Genomic DNA, 27,730 nt, shown 5'->3' on the forward strand with positions numbered 1-27,730 from the left:
CAATGAAAACACAGAAACAAAGCAACCAATCAAACCGACGTCCTAACAGAATCCCCCCTCCCAAAACCGCCACCGGGCGGTCCCAGAAGGGGCTCACCTTGTCGCCGACGGAGATCGTTAATCAACTCAGGGTCCAAAATGTCCCGGGCCGGTACCCAACACCTCTCCTCCGGACCGTAGCCCTCCCAGTCCACTAGATACTGAAAACCTCTGCCCCGCCGACGTGAATCTAATAACCGCTTAACTGAATAAGCAGGAGAACCGTCCACTAGATGAGGGGTGGGAGGGGTGGGAGCAGAGGGGACAGGATTAATACGGGAAAAAAAAACAGGTTTGATCTTGGAAACATGAAAAACCGGGTGAATCCGACCGAATGCTAAAGGCAATCTGAGCTTGACCGCAACCGGACTAATGACCTTAACTATACTGTATGGACCAAGGAAGCGAGGAGCCAGTTTACGTGAAGGCTCTCGGAGAGGCAGATCCTTGGAAGAGAGCCATACTTTCTGCCCACAAATATAGCGAGGGGCGGGTCGCCGGTGCCGGTCGGCCGCGACTTGGGTTCGTCTGGAAGTCTGAATTAAAGCGTTTCTGGCCCTATTCCAGGTGCGTTTGGAGCGTTGGACGAAGGCCAGAGCAGACGGAACCGCCGCATCGGATTCCTGCGAGGGAAACAAAGGAGGCTGAAAACCCATCGAGGCTTCGAAAGGGGACATGTTAGTGGATGATACAGGCAGGGAATTATGTGCATATTCTACCCACGGAAGCTGTTGGCACCAAGAGTTCGGACATTGAGACGTCAGACAGCGGAGCGTACGACCAAGATCCTGATTAGCCCGTTCACATTGCCCATTGGTCTGAGGGTGATAACCTGAAGACAGGCTGGCAGTGGCACCGATCTGCTTACAGAATTCTTGCCAAAATCGAGAGATAAATTGGGGACCCCTGTCGGATACCACGTCTGTGGGTAAACCGTGGAGACGGAAGACGTGTTCCACTAATATCTGAGACATCGCTTTGGCAGAGGGAAGCTTAGGTAGGGGAATAAAATGAACCGCTTTGGAGAAACGATCCACCACCGTGAGGATGACGGTGTTACCCTTAGAAACTGGTAAGCCGGTGACAAAATCAATGGCTATGTGTGACCAAGGACGAGTGGGTATGGGGAGAGATTTAAGCAGACCAATGGGAGGCTGATGCGACGCTTTATTACGAGCGCATACATGACAGGCTAAAACGAACTGTCTGACGTCTGAGCCCATAGCGGGCCACCAAAACTTTGACGGACGGTAGCCAACGTTCTCCGAACTCCCGGATGGCCGAAAAACTTGGACTCGTGACCCCACCGGATGACCTCGGAGCGAAGCGCTGCCGGAACCCAAAGCCGACCCGCCGGGCACCCCTCTGGCACTTCACTCTCTCGTCCGGCCTCCCTCACCCGCTGCTCGATGCCCCAACAGAGGGCACCCACCACCCGCCCCTCAGGGAGGATGGTTTCGTCCCTCTCAACGTCAGGACTACCGAACAAGCGAGAGAGGGCATCAGGCTTTGTATTCTTAGAACCTGGCCGGTACGAGAGAGTAAAGTTAAAACGGTCAAAGAAGAGTGCCCAACGAGCCTGCCGCGATGTCACCCTCTTGGCTGAACGGACATATTCCAAATTTTTGTGGTCCGTCCAAACCAAGAAGGGCTCCGAGGTCCCCTCTAACCAGTGACGCCACTCACCCAAAGCCAATCGAACCGCCAGCAACTCCCGGTTACCAATGTCGTAGTTTCGTTCAGCAGGGCTCAACCGGTGAGAAAAGAAAGCGCAAGGATGCACCTTTCCGTCCTTCGCAGACCGCTGAGAAAGCACGGCGCCTACCCCGACATCAGAAGCATCTACCTCCACAATAAACTGAGCCTCCGGATCTGGAATAGAAAGAACAGGAGCAGAGATAAACCGGGACTTTAAATTATCAAAGGCCTCCTGAGCGTCATTATTCCAACGGAAACATTCTTTAGTGGAAGTGAGAGCAGTAAGAGGTTTAGCAATCTGACCAAAGTTCCTAATGAATCGCCGATAAAAATTGGCAAAACCCAGAAACCGTTGCAACTCCTTACGAGTGTCGGGGACTGGCCACTCGGCTACCGCCTTAATCTTAGAAGGGTCTGGACGGATCTCGCCCGCGGCAATAACGTAACCAAGGAACGAAACCGAATCCCTATGAAACTCGCACTTCTCCGCCTTAACAAACAGCTGATTTTCAAGAAGACGCCGGAGAACTCTGCGAACGTGCTGAGTGTGTACCTGCATAGATGGAGAAAAGATGAGAATATCATCAATGTACACAAACACGAATTTATTGATCATGTCTCTCAGCACGTCATTGACCAGAGTCTGGAAGACAGACGGAGCGTTACAAAGCCCGAACGGTAAAACGGAATATTCAAAGTGTCCGGAAGGTGTATTAAAAGCTGTCTTCCACTCATCTCCCTCCCTAATGCGCACCAGATGGTAAGCATTGCGCAGATCTAATTTGGTGAAGACGCGCGCTCCCTGCAATAATTCAAAGGCCGACGACATTAAAGGCAGGGGATACCTATTCTTAATGGTAATGTCATTGAGACCTCTGTAATCAATGCATGGACGTAGGGAGCCGTCTTTCTTTTTAACAAAAAAGAAACCTGCCCCCGCAGGGGAAGTGGAGGGACGGATGAGACCGGCACGAAGAGAATCATTAATATAACGGTCCATAGCCTCTCTCTCGGGACCGGACAAAGAAAAAAGTCTACCTTTAGGCGGAGAAGTGCCTGGGAGGAGATCGATAGCGCAATCATACGGCCGGTGAGGAGGAAGGGAGGTGGCCCGGGCTTTATTGAACACCTGATGAAGATCTCCATACTCCGCCGGGACCCCGGTCAGATCGGCTGCAGAAACCTGAGAGACAGAAGAAACAGAACCAGAAGAAGCAGCACCAAGACAAGACACATGACATGACGATGACCAAGATAAAATAACACTATTACGCCAATCCACGTGAGGATTGTGCTGTGCCAACCAGGCATGACCCAAAATGATGGGCGAAAGAGAAGAGCCTAGAAGGTACAGCACAATCTCCTCACGGTGGTTGCCGGAAACAAAAAGACTAACCGGGGGTGTACAGTGAGTGACCTGCGCTGTCTGCTGCCCTTTGAGAGTCCAAACCACGAGAGGAATCTTGAGGGGAACAGCGGGAATGCCCAACGAGCGAGCCAGCTCCTCGTCCAAGAAATTACCCTCGGCACCGGAGTCGAGAAGAGCCGAGGTGGGATGATCCAAGCCCCCAAAGGACAGAATAACAGGCAGATGAGAGCTAGAGACACGGGAGATTTCTTCAGTAGCCACGCCCACCAGGACTCCCGATCTCACCGGCGGGCTGGATCTTTTAACGGACACCCTTTAGCGAAGTGCCCCGGCTTGCCACAGTAAAGGCAGAGACAATTTAGTAGACGTCGCTCTCTCTCCTTCGGAGAAAGACGCATGCGACCGAGCTGCATGGGTTCAGCCTCAGTGAGTGAAGGAGTGGACGTGGTGGAATTGGCAGATTCACTCTGGAGAACCCGGTGACGCAGCGTGCGGCGGTGATGGCGAAGAAGCATCCGAGCCTCAATCTTGAGCGCAAGCTCAATAATCTCGTCGAGTGATCGAGGCAAATCGTGGGTAGCGATTTCATCCTGGATTTCATCATTGAGGCCGTCTACAAACTGAGCACGTAGAGCTGAGTCGTTCCAACCGCACGCTGTGGCCAGAGTCTTGAAACTTATGGAATAATCCGTGACTGAGTGCTTGTCCTGAACCAAACGCACCAAACAGGCGGCTGCGGCATCCCCCTGCACCGACCGGTCAAACAACCTTTCCATCTCACGCCGAAAGGCATCGAAAGACTGACAGCAGGGTGCGCGGGTATCCCAAACCGCAGTGCCCCACTCGCGCGCTCGCCCGGTGAGCAGGGTAATACAGAAAGCTACCCGGGTCTGTTCTGTAGCATATCGTCGAGGCTGAAGTGCAAACACTAAAGAACACTGGGAAAGGAATGTCCGGCAGGAGTTGGGGTCGCCGTCATACGGCGGAGGGCTCGTGGCATGGGGTTCCGCCTCCAGAGGCTGGCGGGGTTGACTGACCTCTCGTCGGACCTGATCGAGCTGAGCGCTAAGCTCAGTGAAGCGAGACGAAAGATCCTTGACTTCACGGGACGCTGATGTAATCTGTGCCGTGTGCTGACCCAACCAGGCTCCCTGCTGGGCGATGGCAGTACGCACTGACTCGGCATCTGCTGGATCCATTAGATGGCGAGTTCGTCTGTCAGGGCTAGAGAGGGAGACTGAGACAGGATCCAATTGCAGAAAAATTATTTATTGAAGTCAGTGTCCACAAGGCTGAGCTTGGGTGAATAATATAGGAAATAATTCAGAGAGAAAGATCCGCTGTGCGTTGACAGGGTGAGATTTTCCGCTGTGCGTAGACAGGGTGAGAGTTCCAATGAGCAAAGGCCAGCTGAGAAATCCACTGCTTGGAGACAGGGCGACAGATCCACTGAGCGATGTCAGGGTGAGTAATCCACTGCGCGTTGACAGGGTGAATAATCCACTGCGCGATGACAGGGTGAATAATTTAACTTCCGCGGAGAATTTAACCGAGCAAGTCGGACCGCGGCCACAAACCCTGCGTAGGTACGCTGGACAGCGCCTCTGGCAGCACAACAGCCGAAGCAGCAGCGGAGAGTGAGATGACAACCACTCAGAGAAGGCAGGGCAGAGGGTAGTCCTGGCAGATAGTGACAGCAGAGAGCTCAGGTAAAATACGGAAAATAACTAAAGAAATAAACTAAAACTATGAATAATAACTAGATATGAGGTAAATAAAATAACAAAATGAATAGATACTAGAGTAATATACTACTGGGAACTGGACAGACTAGACAGGACAAGAGATATGGCAAGGCACATACAATGACGAACTCGCAGAGAACAAAGGGCTAAGGGCACTAATATAGCAACCAAACGAAGGGTAAATAATTAACAGGTGTGATGACGCAGGTGTAGGAAATCACGCTGATGAAGAACCCAAATGACAGACGCGCATGAGCAGAGCTGTAAAACAAAAACACAGACAATGAAAACACAGAAACAAAGCAACCAATCAAACCGACGTCCTAACAGGTTTTAGTCAAGTTTATGTCAATTTTAGTAAAAAAGTAGTCTTTAACAAATTAATTTAGGTTAAAAAGTGTGGTGTATTTAATACTATTAAAATGTGCTTTAAGGTTGTCCCTGAGGGCTTGCCGTTGTTTTAGTCGGTGTGCCTTTTGCGCATGTCATAACAAAAAAGTTGAGCCTGATATACCCTCATTGAGTTGAGTTTGTGTGTTACGCTGAGACCTCGCTTATAAAGTTGAGAAATGCGTGCCTTGCCTTGTTATTTAAATACACCACAAAAAGTATTGGAAATGGGCTTAGGTTTGACAAGTAGATATATGTAAAATGTGTCACAAGCCGATTGTCGAGTAAAATTGAATGTATATGATAAGTTAACAGAGCGACTTGTTAGTTACCTATAAAAAATATTAGCGTGATGAGCCTTAAGGTGCCGCTTGAGGTTGGTGGTATTCTTCCCACCTAGTTTGTGGCCACATTTACCATCGTCTGCCAATATGCATTCCATTTTTCTTTCTGATGGATTATAGTGAAAGTATGTCCTTGGTGTCACGGCCACGGTCCTTCGAACTCACCACAGCCACAGGGGTGTTGTTGTTGTGTGAAATCTGGTGCGCGTGTGCGGCATGGCGGCAGCCGGGTGGTGGGCATACCCAAAACAAGTATAGGAAGCGGCAGCATTGCTGATACTTTTTAGCTAAAAACAGACAGATTTCACGCACAATAGGCAGAAATGACATGCGTTGTGAACGTCAGACCTATAATCATTTTCGTTCCGTCTCGTCAACGAAAACTGGAAAGCATCTCGTCATGTTTTCGTCACCTTGGAGCCATTTTTAGCTAGTCATTGTCGCATTATCGTCATAAAAAAAGGTGCGTCAACGAAATCATTTCGTTATCGTCATCGTTGACGAAAACAAAACTGTTGTAGAAACATGACGGTGACATCCATGTAAGGAGACCCGCGATGTATGTAGATAAAACGTCTCATTCTAAGGTAATAAAACAATACAGTTCATTATCTAAGGTCGATAGTTATGTATATTATATTGCATTTCTGTCGAAAGATCCTTCAAAAAGTTACACAATGCACCTTTAATCTGTAGTAGTTTGTACAATCACAAACCGAAGAACTACAGTAGAAGTTAGTGACAGATGTGTAGGATTTTTATGCATATTTTTGTGGAGGTTTATTCTTCTAAAAAGTGTAAGCGCCTTCACAGCAATGCAATATTGGCTCTACCAATTCTATAAGTTGGTGGTGGGACTGTCTGTTTGTCCAACCAATAAAAGACATTTTTTCGCACATATACGGTACACTAAATTATGAACAATGAGCATAGTGAAATCTAAATTCTGCTTGTGCAGAATCTGCGTGCGCCTGCTTAAGATTTATTACAAAGTCTTTTTTAATTGCATACTTGGAGCCAAAGCTGTGGGGACTTTTTTAAGTGAACTTGAGAGACGTTTGGGTATTGGACAAGACTTTGAGACTCGAAAGCAAGTCGAACCACCTAGGTTGCATTTGATTGGTTGCTTGTATAGGGGTTGAGAGGTAGTGAGTGACTTGGAGTATGATCAAGCTTTCTTGCATCCCTAAAGTTATACAAACACCCTCTGAAGCAGCCCAGCAGCTTTAACCTCTGTCTTTACCTCGCTCCTCGCCAAGACACGGCTTGCTCAGGGACAACTACAAAGTCCCGATAGCTGTTTTCTTCTCTTTCTTACTTTATTCCTGTCCCCCAAACTCCCTTTTTGTTTCTTTACATTCCCACAAGATGTGTTTTTGGTCCCCTCCCCTCTCGCTCTTGGTGGCAAGCTCTTTCCTTCCCGTGTTTTTTTTTTCTTGAAGGAGAACTTCAAAGGGAAACGACTAATCTGTGCTTTTCCTCCGCCGTGTGGATCGTGCCGCAAAAAAGCCTGAGCTATCTGCACCAGGCAGTCAGCAGAGATAGGCTTGATTTCAATCTTCCTCACTCTTTCTCTCCACTCAACGCCAAAAACGACACAAACCTGCAATGTTTTTCACGTGCTGGGAAGATTGAACTGGTCTCAAACACCTCAAACACGCCTTGCGCGTCCAATCAAACTTTTTGGCATGAAGCAAGTCGTTTTTTTTCTGAGTTTATCAAGTCTACATGAGTTCTTTCATTGATTTGTGATCACGGAGCACGCGAGGCAGTAAACCATGTTTCCACTAACACGCTCGCGGCAGCCGTATACACGGTGCAGTGAGTAAATAAGGCTTCCTGTGAAATTGCGTCTTTAAATATAAATACGGTTCCGCGAACCCCCGTGAACGAGAAAGAAACGGGAGACAAAGTGAGTGAGAGGGAAAGAAAAGATTAGAAAAAAGCGGAAAGAGTAACATGTGTTTCTTGTCGGAGCGGCGGCTGAAGAATAGGCGAAGGAAAAAGGCGACTCATTGGTCTAATGGAGAGCTGCCAGTGTGAATCACTGTCACAAATGACATCAGAGAAGAACTGATATATTTTTTTGTGGAGCAACTGACAAGTTAAAAGAGAAATCCCATGCATTATTTAAACGGACTCGGGAATCTGTCAGCCGTGTGATTTGCCGCGTTAGCAAAAACCAGGTGTGTGTTGAGAGAGAGAGAAAGAGAGAGAAAGAGAGGGAGAGAGAGATTGCGGAGCACAGATTTGTGTATGTTGCAAATCCCTAACTACCAAAGCGGTCAGCACTTTTATTTCTTCTTTTCTTTGTCTCTCACATTTCCTTTCATATTGCCATCACACTTTCAAGAGCTTTTCTCTCATCAGAGAGCAACTGTCAGTCTTATTAAATCATAGTGGACTGTTCTAGTGTTGCTGCACACAGTCTCTCTCGCTCTCTCTCTCTCACTAAATTTACTACAAGCAAATGACTGATGTAGACAACTGTCTATCATTGGGTCTGTTGTGTCCGAGAATGTTTTTTACTGCTTTTTGTATTGATTATTTGATGTCCTGATAATTTATTTTATTTAGGTATAACCAGAGGTGGACACTACTTGAGTATTTTAAGTAAATTTTCCAAGCATCTGCGCTTTATTATCAGAATGTTTGTCTTGGGAAAAAAATTACTTTACTAAAAAATTTTCTACATTCTAAAGCATAGAATCATACTGTGTATTCCTTTTATATTGCATATTAAAATTGATTTAATACCTAAAATAAAAATTGTGTACTTTTACTTTTCTTGAGTAAAAGTAAAAAATTGAGATGTTTAATGTACTAAAATATTAAATTTAAACAAAAAACTTGAAATTATGAAATGTAGTGAAGTTAAAAATTATGATAATATGCTTTGGAATGTATGTTTTCCAAAGAAAAACACTGATAAAATACAAATACTTGAAAATTTACTTTTATGTAGAAAGTAAAAATACTTAAGAAGTGTCCACCTCTGAGTATAACCATTTACAGTGAATGTACAGTCACACAAAAAAACTTTATTTTTATTTCAAAGAAAGGACAAGCACATTTAGGAATGCATTTTACAAAAGAAAGCTTGGTTTTATTAAACCTTTTTTGTACAAAAATAAAGACTTGTAGTGACTTTCTGATTGTCAGGTGTAGTGTAGGTAAGGAAATTAACTGCACCTGTGGTATCTCAGTTTAAACACCTGTAGAAACTTTAATGAATTAAACTCATAGATGTTTACTCATACCAGCTGATGGCAAGGTGATTTTTTAGTATATATCATAAGTCGCACAGATATGTTTGCAGCAATAACCAAAAAACATTGCATGGGTCAAATTTATAAATTTTTATGCCAAGAATCATTAGGATAATAAGTAAAGATCATGTTCCATGAAGATATTTTGTAAATTCCCTACAGTAAATATATAAAAAAAGGATTTGTCATTAGTAATATGTAGGGGTTGCCGATAAACCGGGAGACATGATTAACCGGTAGAAATTTGTCAACCGATTTTGGACTATCATCTCTATCGAGGTTACGCGCCCATGTCACGCTCCTGTGCGCGTGGTCAGGAAAACGTAAAAATAAAACATAGCGCTTTTCTAAGTGGATTTAAAAGAGGAACTATATTTTATGGTGTAATAGCACTTTTGGGAGTACTTCGACTCGGCGCAGTAACACCCTCCCTCTCCCATTATGAGAGTGAGAAGGGGAGCGGACTTTTCAGGCGAGTCGAAGTACTCCCAAAAGTGCTATTACGCCATACAATATAGTTCCTCTTTTAAATCCACTTAGAAAAGCGCTACGTTTAATTTTGTACCACCAAACGTGCTCGTATAACTACTCGTCTTAAGTAGGAAAAACGCTGATGTGTTTGGTCACTTCTAACTTTATCTCTAAATGGTACCATTGAATGAATGGGGCTAAGCTAAATGCTATCGAAGCGTCGCAGCGCGCTCCAGCGCTTACGTGCACGCACACAGATGATAGAGGGATGTATCAGCAGTTCTTAGTTAAGGTAATAACGTATTTTGGTGTTGAGGATGAGTAGACTATTCCTTTAAATAAAAAAATATATATATACATACATAATTATTTATCGTTCCTTTATCATTGACTGTTTATCTTCAGAGAGCTTGAGTTTTTAGTTTCTTTTTTGTTTGTATAAGGTTTTTGTGAGAATTATGAACATTTCTATGGTATTAAAGATTGTAATAACAGAAAAACTTTATTTAAACATAAAAAACTGTACTGTGATACATATTGTTATCATGATATAAAATTAATCCTATCGAGATAGAAGATTTTGGTCATTTCACCCACCCCTAGTAATATGTGCTGCTTAAGACTTCTTTTAAAGGTGATTTTCTTGAAAGTTTACATTTTTGCACCCTCAGATTCCAGATTTTCAAATAGTTGAAAATTCTCATATAGTTCACCTTTTTATTGACGCTTATGATTTTATATCTGTTTCAAGTGGTAAAAATATTGTTTTGGGCAGTGTAAAGTAAATAGTATTCATTTTTAATAAAAATCAATGAGAATTATATTATTGCACTAGAGTAGATTTCGGATAATAATGTTGGGTCATTTTCATGGAAATACTGTAATATCAAGATGCAAATTTGATTTTGCGGTGAAATACGACCCAGACATTTCCTGGGATTCACCCTAAAACTGACCGCCTGTCCCCCTACCCATAATCCCACTGTAACCGGAGACACTTCACCCTTTCTCTAAACTCTCATAAACGCCATCATTTGATCTCAGCTAGCCCTTTGTTTTATGTAAAATATTGACCGTGTCGGGAGTAAGAGGGATTCGTGTTGATCTTGTGGCCGAGGTGGAATGGTGTCAGTTTTCTGTCTCACTCCAGCAGAGACTTCAGCTCACCTTTTGAACTTGGGTCCCGGGTCAGTGTTTTATTAGGATGAGAGACTAGGCAATAGGATCAGGTCGGGGTGTATATGATCTCTTTTGAAATTTGAATGTGGGATTCTCAGGAACAGACTGCGGGATTGTCCGATTGTTTGCCGTGGTGATGTATTTTATTTATTGTATAGTATTTTTTTTAATGCAATTGATAGATTGATAACTAAAAGTACAGTTTTTTATTTTATTTTCTAATTTTTTTTATTTTTACATACTCCAAAGGTTAATACTTATCTTTGGCCTTGCATAAAACACAATTTCATTAATCAAATCAAAAGTTTTAGCAATATTTTAACCTCCATTATACTAAATCAATAATCACCTATCAACTTGTGCAGAACATCTATAACATCTTGTATCCGGTGTGACATTCATAAGTCAAAGATTCACATTCGCCCCATGTGGGCAGAATTTAAAAATCATGAGCGTCAACGAGTCAATACTATTTAACATTCAAATCCTTATAAAACAAACAGTTCCCATAATTCCCTGCGCGTAGCATTAGTCTCCGACTCAAATGTTTATATATCAATTATTTTTCAAGTTGCTTTTAAAAAGTTTGACCGCTCTGGTATTCAAAAGGTCGGAGATCACCTACTTTTATCATATTAGTCTCTTTTAGCATTTCCTGCTGACATATCAGAAATCTCGCCTGGTCTTTTTCCCCTGACTGAAATACTCGCCCGGATCCAACCATCAGAAATTAATGCCCCATAAATCATCACCCCATCGGGGCAGAAGCTGCTTGCTGACAATTTCCGGAAAGGAGTGCTCTTAAACATGCACATATTCCTGCTTACACTTGTCATAAACAAGACAACGCGCATGCACAGAGGACTTTATCTCTTACACATGTATGTTTTACAATTGCAATAGCACACGCATGAAGAACAGCTGAACGCTATAGGTTTACACACGAACCTGTGGAGCAAAGCTGCATCGATTACCCGCCCTGTCTGTCAGGATGCAGTCTGTCACATAAACAGATGGCTCATGCAGCAGAGGACCATATGAAGGACCTGCATTATCCTCACTCACCGTCCCATGCCTCATCTTCCTCGCAACGATGCGATTTAAACCCGGCTCGCCGTTACCTTGATAGCCAGATGACCGTGCAGTCATCCCGAATTAATGCATCATAGAGAATGTGAAAGAGATGTCGTATACATTTTGTACATGCTTGTGCTTTTATTGAGGTGACTTGATGTACTTTTAAGTTTTGTCGTTTAAAACACACCATTCTAAAGGAATAGTTCACCCAAAAATAAATATTTAAAGATTGTTTACTTTTCCTTAAGTGCTAGATCTTAAAAAAATAGACTTTTATAGTAGGTTTTATATGTCTTTGCATGAAAACCAAAAACATAATTTTTGTGTGAACTGTTCCTTTTAGCATGTTTTTCAATTACCTAGTTTGCTCAAAAAGCAGATATTCGACTTATAGGATTCTGCTGTCTACCTGAAGTCCTCCAACCAAGTAATTCTCACACCGTGAAGAAGTGTGTGAACAGGTTGAGAGTGACTGAGGAGTATGTAACAAAGTCCTTGTGAGTATGTGTCCAAAGCTCCTGTATTTAGTCTCAAACCCCCGGTTGAGCTAATGGGAATCCATCCCGCGTAATGACCCACAGTTCCTGTCGGTAATGAGATGTGGGAATTGCCCGTCCGTTCGACCAGATGATGCTGTATTAACGGACTGGGCCAAGCAGGACGGACGAGGGGCTGCCCGGAGCCCCAGCGCCCCGCCTCATTTTTCATCCGGCCGACACCGGAGCCGGCGAGGGTTCGAGGGGGGATCGATTTTAAATGAGCCTCAAAATGACGTCTAATGAAAGTCCATAAAGACGTGGGGCTCTCCCTGCACACACACAAAACAGGCGAGCAAGCCGCGGCCTGTCGAGAATAAACACTTGACGAACTCAAGCTTCCAGGAGAGGCCGGCGGCTCGGCCCATCTACGAAATTGTCGAACAAATGTATGCATTTACCGGTCTTGCCGGACACGGTCGTATTGTTGTTATTTTTCCTCCTAAGCCACGTTTCTCCAAAAGCGTGGTATACGAGAGTCGCCTGGGCCCCCATCTTCGGCGTCGCTCATTGATATGTAAACGCAGGACGATATCAAAGAGACATCTTTTCAGGCTTTCTCTGAAGCGCGCACTACTTATGATCAAAGGCTAGTCGCCGTAAACCGTTCAAAGAGAACAGTTCTCTGATGGCTATTAATGTGTGTCTGTGATAAGAGTAAGTGAAAGAGTGTGCCATCTTATGCAGCACAAAAGACCCAGGAGAAACACAATGACTCGGTTACCGAGGCAGATGAGACGTTGAATATTCAGATGGAGGTGGAGGTATAAATATGACATTCATAACTGACAGGCTCCGGACAGAATTGCAACTTATTTACCAAAGCGGAGAGAACCAGAAACTCACCTAGATATTAAGGTTGCAGTCTTTTTTATTTGTGACTATAATCTCAATCTAATAATGAGATGAGGAGCATCAAAGTTCAGTTTTTACATTGATTTCAATCTTTGACATAACCTTACTCAGTCAATATTAAAGATATCAATGTTATACTTTTACATTTTGTGTATGATGATTTTATGTAGAAAACAGTAAAGCACAAAAAATGGGTTTTAAATGTGTTTTTTATCAAGACTTCCATTTTATTTTGCCTTTTGCTAAAACGTATGTTTCTCATTAACTGTGCATATCCACATACTACATATGTGCATTCAATCTTTTTCTGTTTTTACACACTAATTAGGATCAATACATTCACACTTAAATTTAGTACACACAAAGACCACCAGGGGCAGCACCATGGCTTAGTGGGTAGCAATGTTGCTTCACAGCAAGAATCTCTGGTTCGAGCCCCGGCTAGATCAGGTGGCCTTTCTGTGTGCATGTTCTCTATGTGTCAGCGTGGGTTTACTCCGGGTACTCCGGTTTCCTCCCACAGGCTAAAACATGCAAGTTAGGTGAATTGGAGATACAATTGGAGATTGTGTATGGACTAACCAGTTTTCACTATGAATACAGCCATAGATGCTGGAAAAACGCAAAATCATTAAGTGCACCAAAGAACCACAGACCTACAAAACTGCAACAGTGACATCTTTAAGATTTTAGCCAGGCCATTACAAGAAAAGTTATATTAACAGAATTGATAAAACACTAAACTAAGCTTAAGTAATGTAAGCAGTCTCTTACCAAGCAAGAATAAACTTTGTGATAAACCAGGCTTGGCCGGGAGGGCCAGTTCTCCTATTGCAGTGCTTCCCAATCCTGGTCCTCGAGCATCCCCTCCCAGAAAGTTTTAGATGTTTCCTTATTTAAAACACCTGATTCGACTTATCAGGTTTCTTCCAAAATGGTAAACACGTCTCCCTAACAAGCTGATGAGTTAAATCAGGTGTGTTAAATAAGAAGACAAGTAAAACTTTCTGGGAGGGTATGCTTGAGGACCAGGATTGGGAAGCACTGTCCTACTGCATGCCACACAAGTCCTAGTCCAGGCTCTTGTCCTGTACAGACTGGACCATTGCAATACGCTAATGGCTGGACTTCCAGCCTGCACAACTAAACCCCTACAAATGATCTAGAATGGTAGTCTTCAATGAGCCAAAGAGAGCGCACTTTACTCCTCTCTTTGTCAAGTTACACTATCTTCCTATAGAAGCCTGCATCAAATTCAAAGCTCTGCTCCTGGCCTTTAAAACTACCACTGGGTCACCCCCTTACCTTGCTTATACAGACTTATGTACCTACTAGATCTCTGCGCTTTGCCACAAAGCAACAGCTTTTGGTGCCATCCCAAACAAGGAGATATCACTATCCCGTACATTCTCTGGATCTGTTCCACATCTGTGGAATGATCTGCCGGTTGCGACACGATCTGCTGATTCTGTAGCCGTCTTTCAAGGGGACATATGATGAAAATCTGAATTTTCCATGTTTAAGTGCTATAATTGGGTCCCCAGTGGTTCTATTAATGTAGAAAATGTGATAAAGATCAACCCAGTAACTTAATTTTGGTAAACCATTCTCTGCAAGACTGTGAAAAAATAGCTCATTGAAATTTGGCTCCCCTTGTGATGTCAGAAGGGGATAATAACGGCCCCTTAATCTGCACTATCCAACCACAGCACTGCCATTTAGTGCAGAGATCAACTCATTTGCATTTAAAAGGACACACTTTTTTGCACACACCTACAAAGTGTCAATTTTAACATGTTATAATAAATTATCTATATGCTATTTTGAACTAAAACTTCACATATGTACTCTGGGGACACCAAAGACTTATTCGACATCTTAAAAAGGTCTTGTGAAATGTCCCCTTTAAGAATCGGCTAAAAACCCATCTCTTCTGCCAACTCCTCACTTACTAATACAGAGCTTAATATCGTTTTCTATTTTTCTATCTTTATCTTTGCTTTATCTTTTATAAAAAAATAAATTTAAGCCCTTGGCTATGTATACTGTGTTAGACTTGATGGTTCTAGTGGACTTGTATTGCTGTTCTTGTGTTGTTCTAATTGTTACTATTGTTAAACTCATTTGTAAGTCGCTTTGGACACAAGCATCTGCTAAAAAAAATGACTTGATGTACTGTATGGCACACTAAATCTGCACCCTGTAAGTTTTGGTTAGACTGAATTATTTTTAGCATATTTTCTTTTATAAATTTGAACAACTAAATGACCCCAACAATAAGTTTTAACTTATTTCAGAGTAACAGAAATGTTATACATTAGTCTTGAATAGGCAAGTGTGCCCAAGGCATGTGCACGATCATTTAGTACAATCCAGATTCAACAACGTTAGATTTAGTGTAAACAAATGAAAACAAACACATTTCTGTGAGTATGCAGCATCTGCTGTACATTTTTCCAAAAAGAAAAACTTTGTGTTATACAGAAAAAGTACACAGCGTGTTATTGAATGAGTGTCCTGGGATTTGTGGCCCGATCCGCTACACTGTTTACTGTACAACGTTCAGATTGCATGCGTATAGAAATGTGTCGTGTCTTTCACTCCTGTCAAAGCTGTTAATCTCTTCCAACTCCATCCTGCTTCTCACAGCAATTAACACTTCATTAAAAGAGCTCTTTAATCATTTTCACTTTCAATTCAAACACTTTTACGTCGGGTCTCGTGTGGATTGCTCTCTCATTGTTCTGGGAGGGAATTAATGACTTAAAATTGATATGTTTCCCCCCTCGATCTCTCTCCGTGATTATTACTTCTTTGTTATTCTGTGTAAATAGATTTTTTTGCACCCTAAACTCGAAGCCTCTCGCCCTCCTGTGGGGCTCGGTGCGGGGGTGTTTTCATAAACCCAAAGACGTCCGTGCTTTTGTGTCTTAGTCATCACAACATCTCTAATACAGAGCCGTTTACGACCGAGTCCCTCCACGTAATGAGATTTACAGTTGCTCTGCGCAAAATCTGTCCAACTGGCCTGGGCTGGATGTGAATGATTAGATGCGGTGTATTGCATTAGTTGCAACATGAAACAGGAGCATGTTTAGGGTTGACTTGTCAAAGTGCTTTCCAGAAACATCATAGCATGCTTGATTACAGTAGGAAATGTGTCCGTAATGGATTTCAAGGTAGTTGGCATGAGAGCGACTCCGACGTGATGCACTCATACGCATACACATGCAGTGGTTCAACATATACTTCAATCCTCTATTTTCTAGAGATGAATCAACTAGTGTATCTGGATTTTATCTTGGCTTTCACAGACTGATTCACATAGTCATACTGTACATGCAAGCGTCATACAGTACACATGGTTGATGTATATCCGAGAAGGCTGTCGTCTTGAAAGGTCTGTGGTGTGTGTGAGGTGTGTCAGGGTGTGGGACGGGGAGACATCTGTGAGAAGGGCAGCCAGAGGGGCATCTGGCACAATGTAGAGGAATATAGAGAGCTCAGCGGGCATCTAAAACATGTCACATTCAGTCAGGTAACCTTAAAACACGCAGTCATAGATATCACTGTCAACACTGTAAAGCAAGTCTTAACCACAGGATTACACACAAACAAAATGTTCCTCCAGGCCTTAAAGACTGTACGTATATCAGCTGTGTTGTTGCAGCGCTTTCTAAATAAAATCTCTTCAGGTGTTGAAGCCAGGTGCACATTTATTCTAAGATTAAAACACTAGAGATATCAACCAGAATGCAAATTCCTGATTTATATATCAGAATTGAATCAGACAAACCAGTCTGGTCAACAGTGTATCATGCATTCATACCATTGAGCGATATATGGTGACTATGTTGATCAAGAATATTATACAAGAAATGTTAGTTCATCAGTGTTGGGGAAAGTTACTTTTAAAAGTAATGCATTACAATAATAAGTTACTCCCCAAAAAAGTAACTAATTGCGTTAATTAGTTACTTATCATGGAAAGTAATGCTCACGTTACTTTTAAGTTACTTTTACCAGCGTTTAAAAAAAAAGTTGCCAGCCAGCGGCAGCATTTTTCATGATTTTCACAAAAGTTTAATGCGTTCCAGAAAATGTTCTACTTTAAATATATAAACAAACAATATATCAAATGAAAGAACCAACCCTCTGCTTTAAAAAAAAAAATTTCATCCTACCTACATTAGTTCTCTTTTTATCACCTTTCAAATATGGGTAGGTTTCTTCAAAAACACGCAATTTTTAGCAAAAATTGGAGATAATTCAATTTTTGTGAAGGACTTTTGATAGAGATCAGATGCAGAGCGATCTTTAAAACATACACGGAGTTCTTTTTCTTTCTGTGAGGCGCTACTTCAGGTTGTATAAGTTGCGGAAGTGCGCCACCTGGTAGATAATAGCGGTATTGCGGAAAGCCGGAAATTCTCGTCATTGGCAGGGAAGCGTTTTCTCTTAATTGACGAGTTATCTCGTCAATGGCGGCAAAAGAGTTAAAGTAGACTAAATGTATTCACTCCCATAGTAAAAAACATCAACAACGCTTTCTAAAAAAATCTGGATATGGGTTGTGAAGAATAAAGACAATGGAGTGGTGATTTGGGTCAGTTTTAAAGGGACACTCCACTTTAATGATATTGCGCAGTGCCCAAAAATAGTCCCCTGCTATTGAAAGTTACCAAGGGGACTACTTTCAGGCGCTGCGTAATATCACTGCGCCTGCTGCAGCCATGTTACAACAGCAAAGTCCTTCATTATTAATCCAGAATGAGAGTATAGTGCCTAGCCATATCTGCCTAAAAAAATCGCAACTTTTAATTTTCCGTCAGTCTTAGTACACAATGTAACTACAGAAGAGTCAAATTTTAAATAGGAAAAATATCGAAAATCTTTGGTCATTTTTGAGTGCGATGCTAATGGTCTAATCAGATTCAATAGATTATGCTAAGCTATGCTAAAAGTGGTACCACCAGACCCGGAGATCGGCTGAATGGATTCCAAAACGCTAAGAATCAAATGTTTAACCCTCTGGGGTGCTGGAAAATGAGCATATTTTCAAAAAAAGTGGAGTGTCCCTTTAAGTCCAATTGACTCAAGTGGGTTAACATGTATTTTGAAGCAAAATGTTACGTTTGTGAGAGAAAATAATTCATAATTTTAAGCTTATTTAGTCATTGATATGTTGTGATGAAAAACACATGTGAGGCCTACCAACGGAAAATGCGAGAACCAACGAGAGTTGACGTAAACGCAGCCATATTTAAATTTATAGACGGTTTCAGCAGTAACAACATAAACAAGGGGCTTTCGTGGTCAACACGTAACTTCCGGTTAACTCTGCTAAGAATAAATAACAGCAAAGCACTTTAAACATAGTTTATTTATATAACAAGCAAAATAAACAACATGTAGATTACCTAGGAAACCAACACATTTGTTATTTTCAACGAGGTATTTGTTCAAAAGTTCATTTTAGCAACTAGTCAGACCATTAAAAAAACTAAAACCGGAAGTAAAGTTCGGACCAGACGCTTATTGCGTCACCACACGTGCATCCAATGAAACTATCTATACGCTAATGTTTCCATGGATACACATTTGGATCACTAAATAATCTCAAAATCTTTGTTTTCTCTCACAAATGTATAGTTTCATATACACGAAGAGAGTAAATTAGAGGAGAGTAAATTATGAGTTTTTATTTTATTTTTGGTTAAACTATTGGGTTAGAGTGTCATTTTGTAAAGTGAGATGAACAGTAGGGCGGATAACCTACTCTGAATGTTAGCCCAGCGTATTTGTCATTAGCCTAAATTTGCATGCACCTTGTTGAGCGCGGGTGACGTGGTGGGGGGCTGGAGGGTGTCTTAGTTTGGCCAAAAGCACAGCTGTACTGCCTGCCGTACTGATTGCCTCTCCTTCTCTCGCCCTCATTTATCTTCATTTCTTCCCAATTACACCAAATTAGCAATAGTCTCAGTTGCATTACCAACTTAATCCCCCCTCTTTTTTGCGGGCTGCATTATGCGGTGGCAGATGATTCCTTGGCGGGAGTCAGGGTAAACAGCCATGAAAATGCCACCCCGGCAGATGGCAAGGCCCACAAGAAATATGACAAACAGAGTGCCAGCGTGCCGTCCTCTGCCCGTACCCGCTACAAGCTGTTAATGCGCTCCCGGACAATTTCTGCGTGTGTGTGTGTTTGTGTGACTGTAAGGTTTGCTGGCATTACAGCATTAATGAATACATGCATGCGTCACATTGTATTTTTAGTTTTAAATAGACGTGTTGAAACCAAAGCAACGGTCATGATTTTTGTTGCCATGCAGATCTTAACATAAATGACTTTTTATATCATTTATTAGTGTTTATGCATTTGGCATTTGTGGCTTATATTGCAGTTGTATATATTCACATGTTTCCTGGGATTCAAACCCATGACCATGGCATTTTGGTGATATGCTTTTCTGGGTTAGCTACAATTAGGTTAATATCAAGCTAAAACCGATAACATCAGTTCCATCCGTTTCAACACCTAACCTAACCCTAACCCACCTAACCCTAACCACCTATGACATTTAGTGCTGCCATATTTAAACTTGCCATACTAGTCTGTATGTGGATGCCATGGATGTGTGACAAATTGATTGCTTAAAATGGTCAAAATATGAATAGGTATGCGCTTCGCTTCAGGAAACGTTTATTAACCAACAGAAATCATTTGGTTTATGTTAGTGATGTAATCATCATGTGTGTTATGGAGCTTGACCATGTTGACCTCCATATACTGCAAGAAGATTACACGACAGCATTTAATATCAAATTATCTGTATATGTTTAACATAAGAAAGAATCTGGGATGACATGAAAAGAGTAAATTATAAGAACATTTTCATATTTAGATAAACTATGGCTTTAAGCATGTGAGAGCGAGCCATTTAGCCGGGGTGTTTGGGATGGGGTAAACACTCGCTCACACTTCCTGACGTTTTACTGACAAAAGAGACTTCTGAAGGCATAAACATACACACACTGTTTACCCCGCCACACACAGACAGGGCCGTCATAAACACATGCGACCGCTCAAGCAGAGGCCCGGAGACCCCAAACCCATCACGGGCCCAAACAAAACGGCCGAGAGATGAATCTCAAGCCACAGAAAGTAATGACCCACCCAAAGAAATGCTAGGATATTTGTGTATATTTCAATGATCAAAGCTAGCGTACGCTTGTTTTATTATGTTGTTTGTGCAATACTTTACGCTTTGTTTTGCCATGGCCCTTTTAGGACACCACACGTTTGACCTCAATGCTAATGTTCTGGCCAACATTATATTATTCACATGCACGTGTGTACTTGAGTCTCCAGGCGGTGAGTAGTGGGATGGTGCAGGTGAAGGTGGGCGTAGATGGCAGATGGTGGCTCTGATAGGCCAAAAACAGTGAGGAGGACAGTCTTTGTCGTCCACACATTGTGTAACCTCTACACCCTATTCTGGGGGTATGAGGATATTTATACATTCAAATGCATTAAGCTGTAAAGATTTCATAACACTATGTGGCACAAAATTGGACACTTGTCGTTTTCGGACAATTTTTACTGAAGCAGGTTACAACAAGTTAGGGCGGGACATATTGATTGGCTCCTCCCCTTTTGAAATGAAAATAGCTTTTAGTTTACCTCATAACCTGCAATATGATGAGAAGCTTAAGCGAAGAATGATACCATAAAAATGTATTGATCAGTACTGGCAGATCTCGAATGCTGCCAGACTGAATTAGAAACAAAAAAATGCAATTAAATAAAAGAAAATCTACTTACTGATCAACCATGTTAGCCCAAAGTTTGTTATGCGGATAATAACATATCTGCGTACGAACCCATACATGCGTGTCATGAATTTGCCGAACTTTATGGAAGAACGCAGTTAACTAGCTCTGTCAGCGTGTGGTTAAGGAGCGTTGCTGTGATGGACACATTCTCAGAGCATGAGCGACAGCTGGATATGATGCAGAAACGCAGACGCTCTCCATCTCTTATGCTTGCTTACTCTTCCTCTATCTCTGCTGGCTGGCATCTCTTTTAGGCTAATTACTTCAGCAGCCAACACTAGAGGAGCTCTTGGACTGAACCCAAATGGGCCATCAGCACCAGAGCCGTAGATGGTTCAGCCCGGTGCTCGCTCTGATATACTGCAAGCGTACACACATTTTCACAGTCACACAGACATTCGACTTCCACTGCAGTTAGCCTGTCACAGAGGTCAAACCCGGAGAGTTATGGGATGTATAATAAAACAGAGAGACAGTGATATAGAAGTGGGGAGATTTGCTCATTTCTTCGCCGTGCCAACATTACGACGACCATTTAATGATGCCACCGGCAGTCTTACGCTTACATGCGAGTTACCCGTGGGCAATTAAATGCGCCGATGGTTGATTTGCAGTCAAAACAGCTTTTAACTTTAGATTAAAATTGTGCTAGAAACTTTTTAAACTGTTGAAGCTGAATTTTACGAATTGTACGTGAGGAAAATGCCACACTTACTCTCATTAAAAATCGTTCCTTTACAGTATTTGTTTTAATGAATGTGAAAGTCTGCATTAGAATACAACTGTACAGATATTAGTAAAAAATATTTATGAAACAAAAACTACAAATACACATATACTACAGAATACTGTTCACATCATGGACTGTTTATCGATATCCGATATCAATAATTCCATGGCTTTGTGTTTCATCAGCCATCCACCGCATCTCTCACCCAAACATGTGTGTACGCTCCCGCTCGGCCTCAGGTGTTTGGGCACAGCCATTACTTTATCAGACTGTTTTTCCCGCTCATTCAAATGACTCCCCGATGAACAGCACCCCCGCATTTTGCAGAGAGAGATTTTAATTCGTATTATTATTAAAAGAATCACTCACTGCAATCTGTTGCAAAAACACCATCTGCCAGATCACTCGTAGGACCTCCGTTGCTTATTAGGCAGAATTAGACAATGATTTCCTCTCCTCCGCTTTGCATTCTTTCACTCTTGCCTCCCTCTTCTCTCAACTAATTCAACTTAAGTTGTTTCACGGCAATGAGCTTTTCTGCTGCATTTCATTCCAGCGATTAATTCCCAGATGTCACCTGCTCTGGGATGAGCTCTGAGTGATTGGCAGAGGAGTTAACCATTAAATGCAGCAGAGAATTTTGGGATAGGATTTTGTACAGGAGTTAGTGCTAAAGGTTCATGGGGGTGCAGGATCAAATATGAGGTACCACATGGACCAGTCCCAAGTCCCCTATCTTTCTCACTTTGTAACGTTTCCAGTAGACTTTACTTATAATGACCATTCTAGAAATCACCTTATTGGCTAACTTCAGCGTAGTTCACGCCAGTGATGTTTATCAGGGTGGGCTAACTTGTTGAATACTGCATAAGTGTTGATATTCAAACGGGAGTGATCGCATATCAGTGTGCTTATGGATGTTATGTCATTACATGACAAAGTATAAATGACCATTTCCCAGCTTAGTTTCTATATAAGGTCGGAATGAACTAGGACGTGTTTTTGAAATATGTCTTCAATGTAAATCATAATTGCTCTTATTTTAAGAGCAAAGGAGATATGTTATCGATCCATATTCTACAGTAAGTCTATGTGGCAACAAACTAGAAGACTATTCATCAGGCTTACTCCTCCCTCTCTATGTGTCTGCTGTCCCCAGGCGGTAGTGAGTCTTCCTGGGATAAAGAGAAACTCCAGTCCCCCCCCTCCTCCGGAGCTCAGCACGGTCTGGCTCACGCCGGGCTCTCCGCTCAGCACGGCCTGTCAGGGTCTCATCTCTCCTCCCTACAGCAGAGTCATCTTCTGGCTAACCGTGAGTCATTCATTCATCATCTTCACTCATTCACTTCATCACCAGATCCAGGTGTATTGATTCGGCTCGGTTTCATTGATCAGCTACAAATGTCACGTTAGTCATTCTTTCATTCACAGGGTCTTGTTTTCGGCTGATCTCATATTTTTTTGTTTTCAATGACACATTTCATGTATTTTGTTTAAAGTATTAAACTTTTGTATTGCGACCTGGAATATCAAATGGGAAACCATGTAGGGCGGGGCTTGTTTTTATTCTTTGTAATTTAATTAGATCATGATAAATAAGGTATGATATCATTATATATTATATGATATAGTATTACTCTTCCTCGCTCATATGACCATGGCTACATCAGCAATGTGACAAAGTTATTACAATTTGGTCATGTTAAGTTAAAACAAATAAATGTAGACTAAGTTAGATAAACATGCACTGATAAACGCGAGAAATTTTTTCAAATAGCAGCAAACGCTAATATAATTTCATGTTAACATCCAATAATAAAGGAGTTAAAAAGATACACTACAATAGATAAACTACAAAGTACCTAAAATCCATATAAAGACAAGTCTCTCTCTCTCTCTCTCTCTCTCTCTCTTTCTCAGGGCTTGACCTGCCGTTTATGATGATGCCCCACCCCCTGCTGCCCGTCAGTCTGCCGCCTGCCTCCGTTGCCATGGCGATGAACCAGATGAACCACCTGAACACCATCGCCAACATGGCAGCGGCCGCTCAGATGCACAGCCCCCTTTCCAGAGCAGGAGCGTCTGTCATCAAGGTAACGCCTGGTGACAAAGTTTTGATAGAAAACCTCAATCCAGGGCAGAAGGCGGCACACGCGACACTTTCACTACACTTCATTACGACTCCCTCTTTTACCCACAGTCAGCTCCTTTTAAACACGTGCGCAGTGCCACAGTGCGCCTCAAACAGCGAGCCGGTTAACATCTGTGAGGGAGCTGTATACCAAAGCATCTTAATTTCTACAAGAGAGAGTTTGATTTGAAATACTCGGAGGAGAAATAAAAGAATAAATGTTCTGTGTTGGGTCCGCGCGGAGCGGGTGTTAGGGAATATTAGATGCCGAGTTTAAAGTCAACACTATCTGTTATCTTTCCACCATGTCCCCCTTGAGAAGAGAGAGCGTAAATGTGAGTTAATTTACAGCGCGAGGCAGACGCTCGTGAGATTCGTGAGACGCAGAAATGGCTCGGGGCATACAATATATATATATATATACACACACACACACATTCACTCACTCACTCAAGGACACTTTTATATATATATAATCACTTACATGTGTGTGTACAATATGAATTCAAAACATAATTTCTAAAGCAATAGCTTCAGTTCTGATACCAAACCATGCTAATCTTTACATGATGCACGTTTATATGTACAGAATTTTTTATTGCTTAGAGATCATTTATAGCTCTGGAGATCAGAGTCTTTTTTATTTGAATAGATTTGCAGGTTTATTTGTTAACAGATCTGAGGTGCTGTGTAAATCTGGCTGTAATAAATGCGAATACGTGTGTGTGTATGTGTCAGGAGTGTGTTCAGGACAGTCCATCTCCTACCCCATCTCTGGAGGAAGGCCCTCGTCCCGGATCACAGCCCTCATCACACCCCAGCAGCAGTGTGTCCAGCTCCCCGAACCCACACACACAGAGCCCTGAACGCCTGGGTCAGTAAACACACACTTCATAAACACAAAACACATCTTTCAATGCCATGTGAAGATTTTGAATTTAAAGAGAAAGTGTGTCATTTTTCATACAAGCGGATGTAACTATTAGTCATCCATTTTATGTTGAATACCCAAAAAGTGTTAACACCATCCAACCTTCCCCTCAACATTGCAACATTGGCCTAGTACAGGGGTTTTTAAACTTTTTTGTCAGCCAAACCCCCTTGACCGAAATTTTTTACTTGAAGTACCCCCTTAAATTAATATTTCAATAATTTAATAGCACATTTCCATGTTTAACTTTAGAAAACATATATTTTTCATCCATTTTAAAGTTTTTATCAGTAGTATTTCTCATAGTTATTGTTATTATTACCTGTTATTGGACCTTCACCTGGTAATTTTTATTGGATAATACTGTAAAACGTATCTAATTATTGTGCCTGAGTTATTGTTGCGATATATATATAGTGTGTGTGTGTGTGTGTGTGTGTGTGTGTGTGTGTATATGATATATCTAGTGTTGTGTTATGGTCACATGACATGCAGATAAAACAAATAATATATATATATTTTGTTAGTGTTATAGATTTTATTTTCAAATTATTATTTACACTATAATGTAATTATAATTGAAGAATTTTTTTATTAACTCACAAACCCCCTGCAATTCCCCCAGAAACCACCAGGGTCCACAAACGAGACTGTCCTCCAAAAATAAAGACCTCATAGGTCGTTTGTTCAAGCACCTCATTACGACGTAAAGTAACGTATTAAGGATTAGTGTCCTCTAGCGGCAGTAGCTTATACAACCTGTTGTTACGTTTTAAGGTTTTATACATCAGATTAGACACATTTAATTTTATTAATTTGTAAATGTAGAAACGGTTTCATAAACATTTATGGTTTTAAAGATATTTTGGAGCATCTAACCCCACCCTCACCCTTACCCTACACCCACTTCTCAACCATATAAAACAGAACACGCAAGACACAGGTATATAACAGTATAAAAGTATTACAAACCATTCACGTTGCAAACCTTGCGAACTGAAGCCATACGATTACTCTTTATGAAGAACTCGCACAGTCAAAACGCACAGTCAGATCTCATTCAAACATTAACCAGCATGACGTAGTCAAGAGCCAAGAGCCAATAGCGCTTCACATTCTTAGCTAACGTAATGATCATGCCCATGCAATCGGTCATGAGACACACGAGAGCCAATGACTTTTCATAATCATAGATGACGTATTATCGCTTCTTCTGGCGGCAGATGAATCACCAGATCTGATATTTACAGTGGATTGTCATCACTTTTTCATCTTTTCTTCAAATAGATCGATCATTTGACCTCGGTACACTTGTAATATGTCAAGTACATTTTGAAAAAGTTGTGACTGTTTTGTATGCTGTTTATATCTTATACTTAATAAATGGGTACGTTATTTGCCATAAATGCCTGAATAGTGTAATGTGTATTAAAGTACATTTAATCCTGATTGTTTAAATTGAAAATCTTTTCCAGTACGTCATCATAGCAAAATTATACTCCAAAATATAATTTTATACCCTAATATATTAAGTTTCACCTGCTGCCGGTAGAGGCGCTAATTTAGTAAACGCATCTATTGGTCGTATTTGGTGAAATGGACAAACGATTTAATCGTATGGGATGCGATATTAGACAAGCAGAGTATTTAGGAAACAGCTCACAATTTTATTTGGTTATGCTGACAAAGTAACTGCACACTGAACCTTTTCATTCCACATGATTTTTTTGCTACAATTGTGACCCTGCATGTGCAAATCCTACGTCAAATCATCCTACACAATGTAAAGAAAATTCAGTGAAAATATAACCTTCATATCTTTAATACTGACTGAGGAAGGATTGAAATCAATGTGAAATCAAACTTTGATGCTCTTAATCTCAAAATTATTTTATGAGACTTTAACCTGAATTTCACAGACAGGGTCACAATTTATTACATATTCACAAACTTAAATTTGTTAATTTGAAATAAAAAAATATAATGCACAAACAGGCTTATTTATTCATGCATGTATTCTCTTTAAACACATGTATGCAGTTCTGAACCCGACCGATGGAGAACTGCCAGAACGAGACACGGGCATCAATATGAAGAAAATCCTTAAAGAAAAAGGTCAGTGTCTTTGTTTGAAACTTTATTACTCACTGCATTGCATTATAAAAAGATTCATGTTTAATGTTCAATACACAAACAGCAAGCAGTGGGGAAATATTTTGAACCAATGATATTTCCCTGTGGGCGGGGCTAGGCAGTGTGATGTTAAAGACAGAATACAAAATGCAATGATTGTTTGTTGCCTGATCAAATCCAAAATGTGATTTTTTTAGGAAAGGTGTCATAAATTGCAGCCGATTTCTAGTCTGTGTTGGTTTAACACTGTTGAGTAGGCCTATGATGAAAAGTGCGCAACAGAGACGTTTTAATGCGGGTCGAAGCTTGTTAGTTAAATTTACACTCTTGTTGGCTCAGACTGGCACTATATCAGCGTCAGAACACTTCTCATTTAATTAATGACTTAATTAGGAGCTTAACCGAACATGTATGAAGTATAATATTTACTGCACGGGGTATACTGTATGTGCTTGTGTACTATGAGCGTTAGAGCAGCTAAGTACATAATTCATCATTTTTAGAAAATGTTTTTTCCCGTTATGCCAACGTATAAAGACACGCAGGTGTGCAGGTTGTAATCTTGGATGGATGTCGTAGTGTGTGTGGGCATCGTTTCTGGAGCATAACTTGCGTATTCTGTTCAGGTGTGAATGCGCGCGTGTTGGTACAGCAGGTGGCGGCCCGTAACGCACATCACACACACAGAGCTGCTGGGAGGAGACGATGCAAAGATGCCCCACGGGCTCTCTTAAAGAGATTCAATGTGCACCTGGCCTCCGACCATATTTTATTAATACGTCTGGAAAAGGATCCACCCCAAACACACATGCGTGAATACCGCAATCTGCTCCTTTGCTCGGAAGTGCAGCCCATCGCATTTAATGCAGGGTTGAGAGAAGAAAGCTGTACTTAGAGGCAAAAAGCATAGATTTACTGTAGGTCAATGACCACGCACGCACACACACACACACACACACACACAATGTTTTCTTCCATTGTTCTAACCTTTAGTTTG

General features: G+C 41.6%; 1 protein-coding gene and 1 long non-coding RNA gene across 5 annotated transcripts in view; one reads left to right on the forward strand and one right to left on the reverse strand.

The window, feature by feature from the left end:
- The window catches only part of dacha (dachshund a), a 186,496-nt gene that overhangs the window by 117,980 nt on the left and 40,786 nt on the right, over positions 1-27,730 (forward strand). For 2 of the 4 annotated variants that reach the window (XM_055179699.2, XM_055179698.2), the window contains exons 4-7: positions 22,698-22,850; positions 23,459-23,631; positions 24,408-24,543; positions 26,641-26,715. In XM_055179699.2, the coding sequence (XP_055035674.2) occupies positions 22,698-22,850; positions 23,459-23,631; positions 24,408-24,543; positions 26,641-26,715 (537 nt within the window). The remainder of the gene's footprint in view (positions 1-22,697; positions 22,851-23,458; positions 23,632-24,407; positions 24,544-26,640; positions 26,716-27,730) is intronic. The other 2 variants (XM_055179701.2, XM_055179700.2) reach the window with 1 other exon arrangement.
- Positions 1-27,730, reverse strand: part of LOC129423433 (uncharacterized) — a 215,608-nt gene that overhangs the window by 114,484 nt on the left and 73,394 nt on the right. The window lies entirely within an intron of this gene.

Source organism: Misgurnus anguillicaudatus, chromosome 9 (assembly GCF_027580225.2).
Source record: "Misgurnus anguillicaudatus chromosome 9, ASM2758022v2, whole genome shotgun sequence".
NCBI classification, from domain to species: Eukaryota; Metazoa; Chordata; class Actinopteri; order Cypriniformes; family Cobitidae; genus Misgurnus; species Misgurnus anguillicaudatus.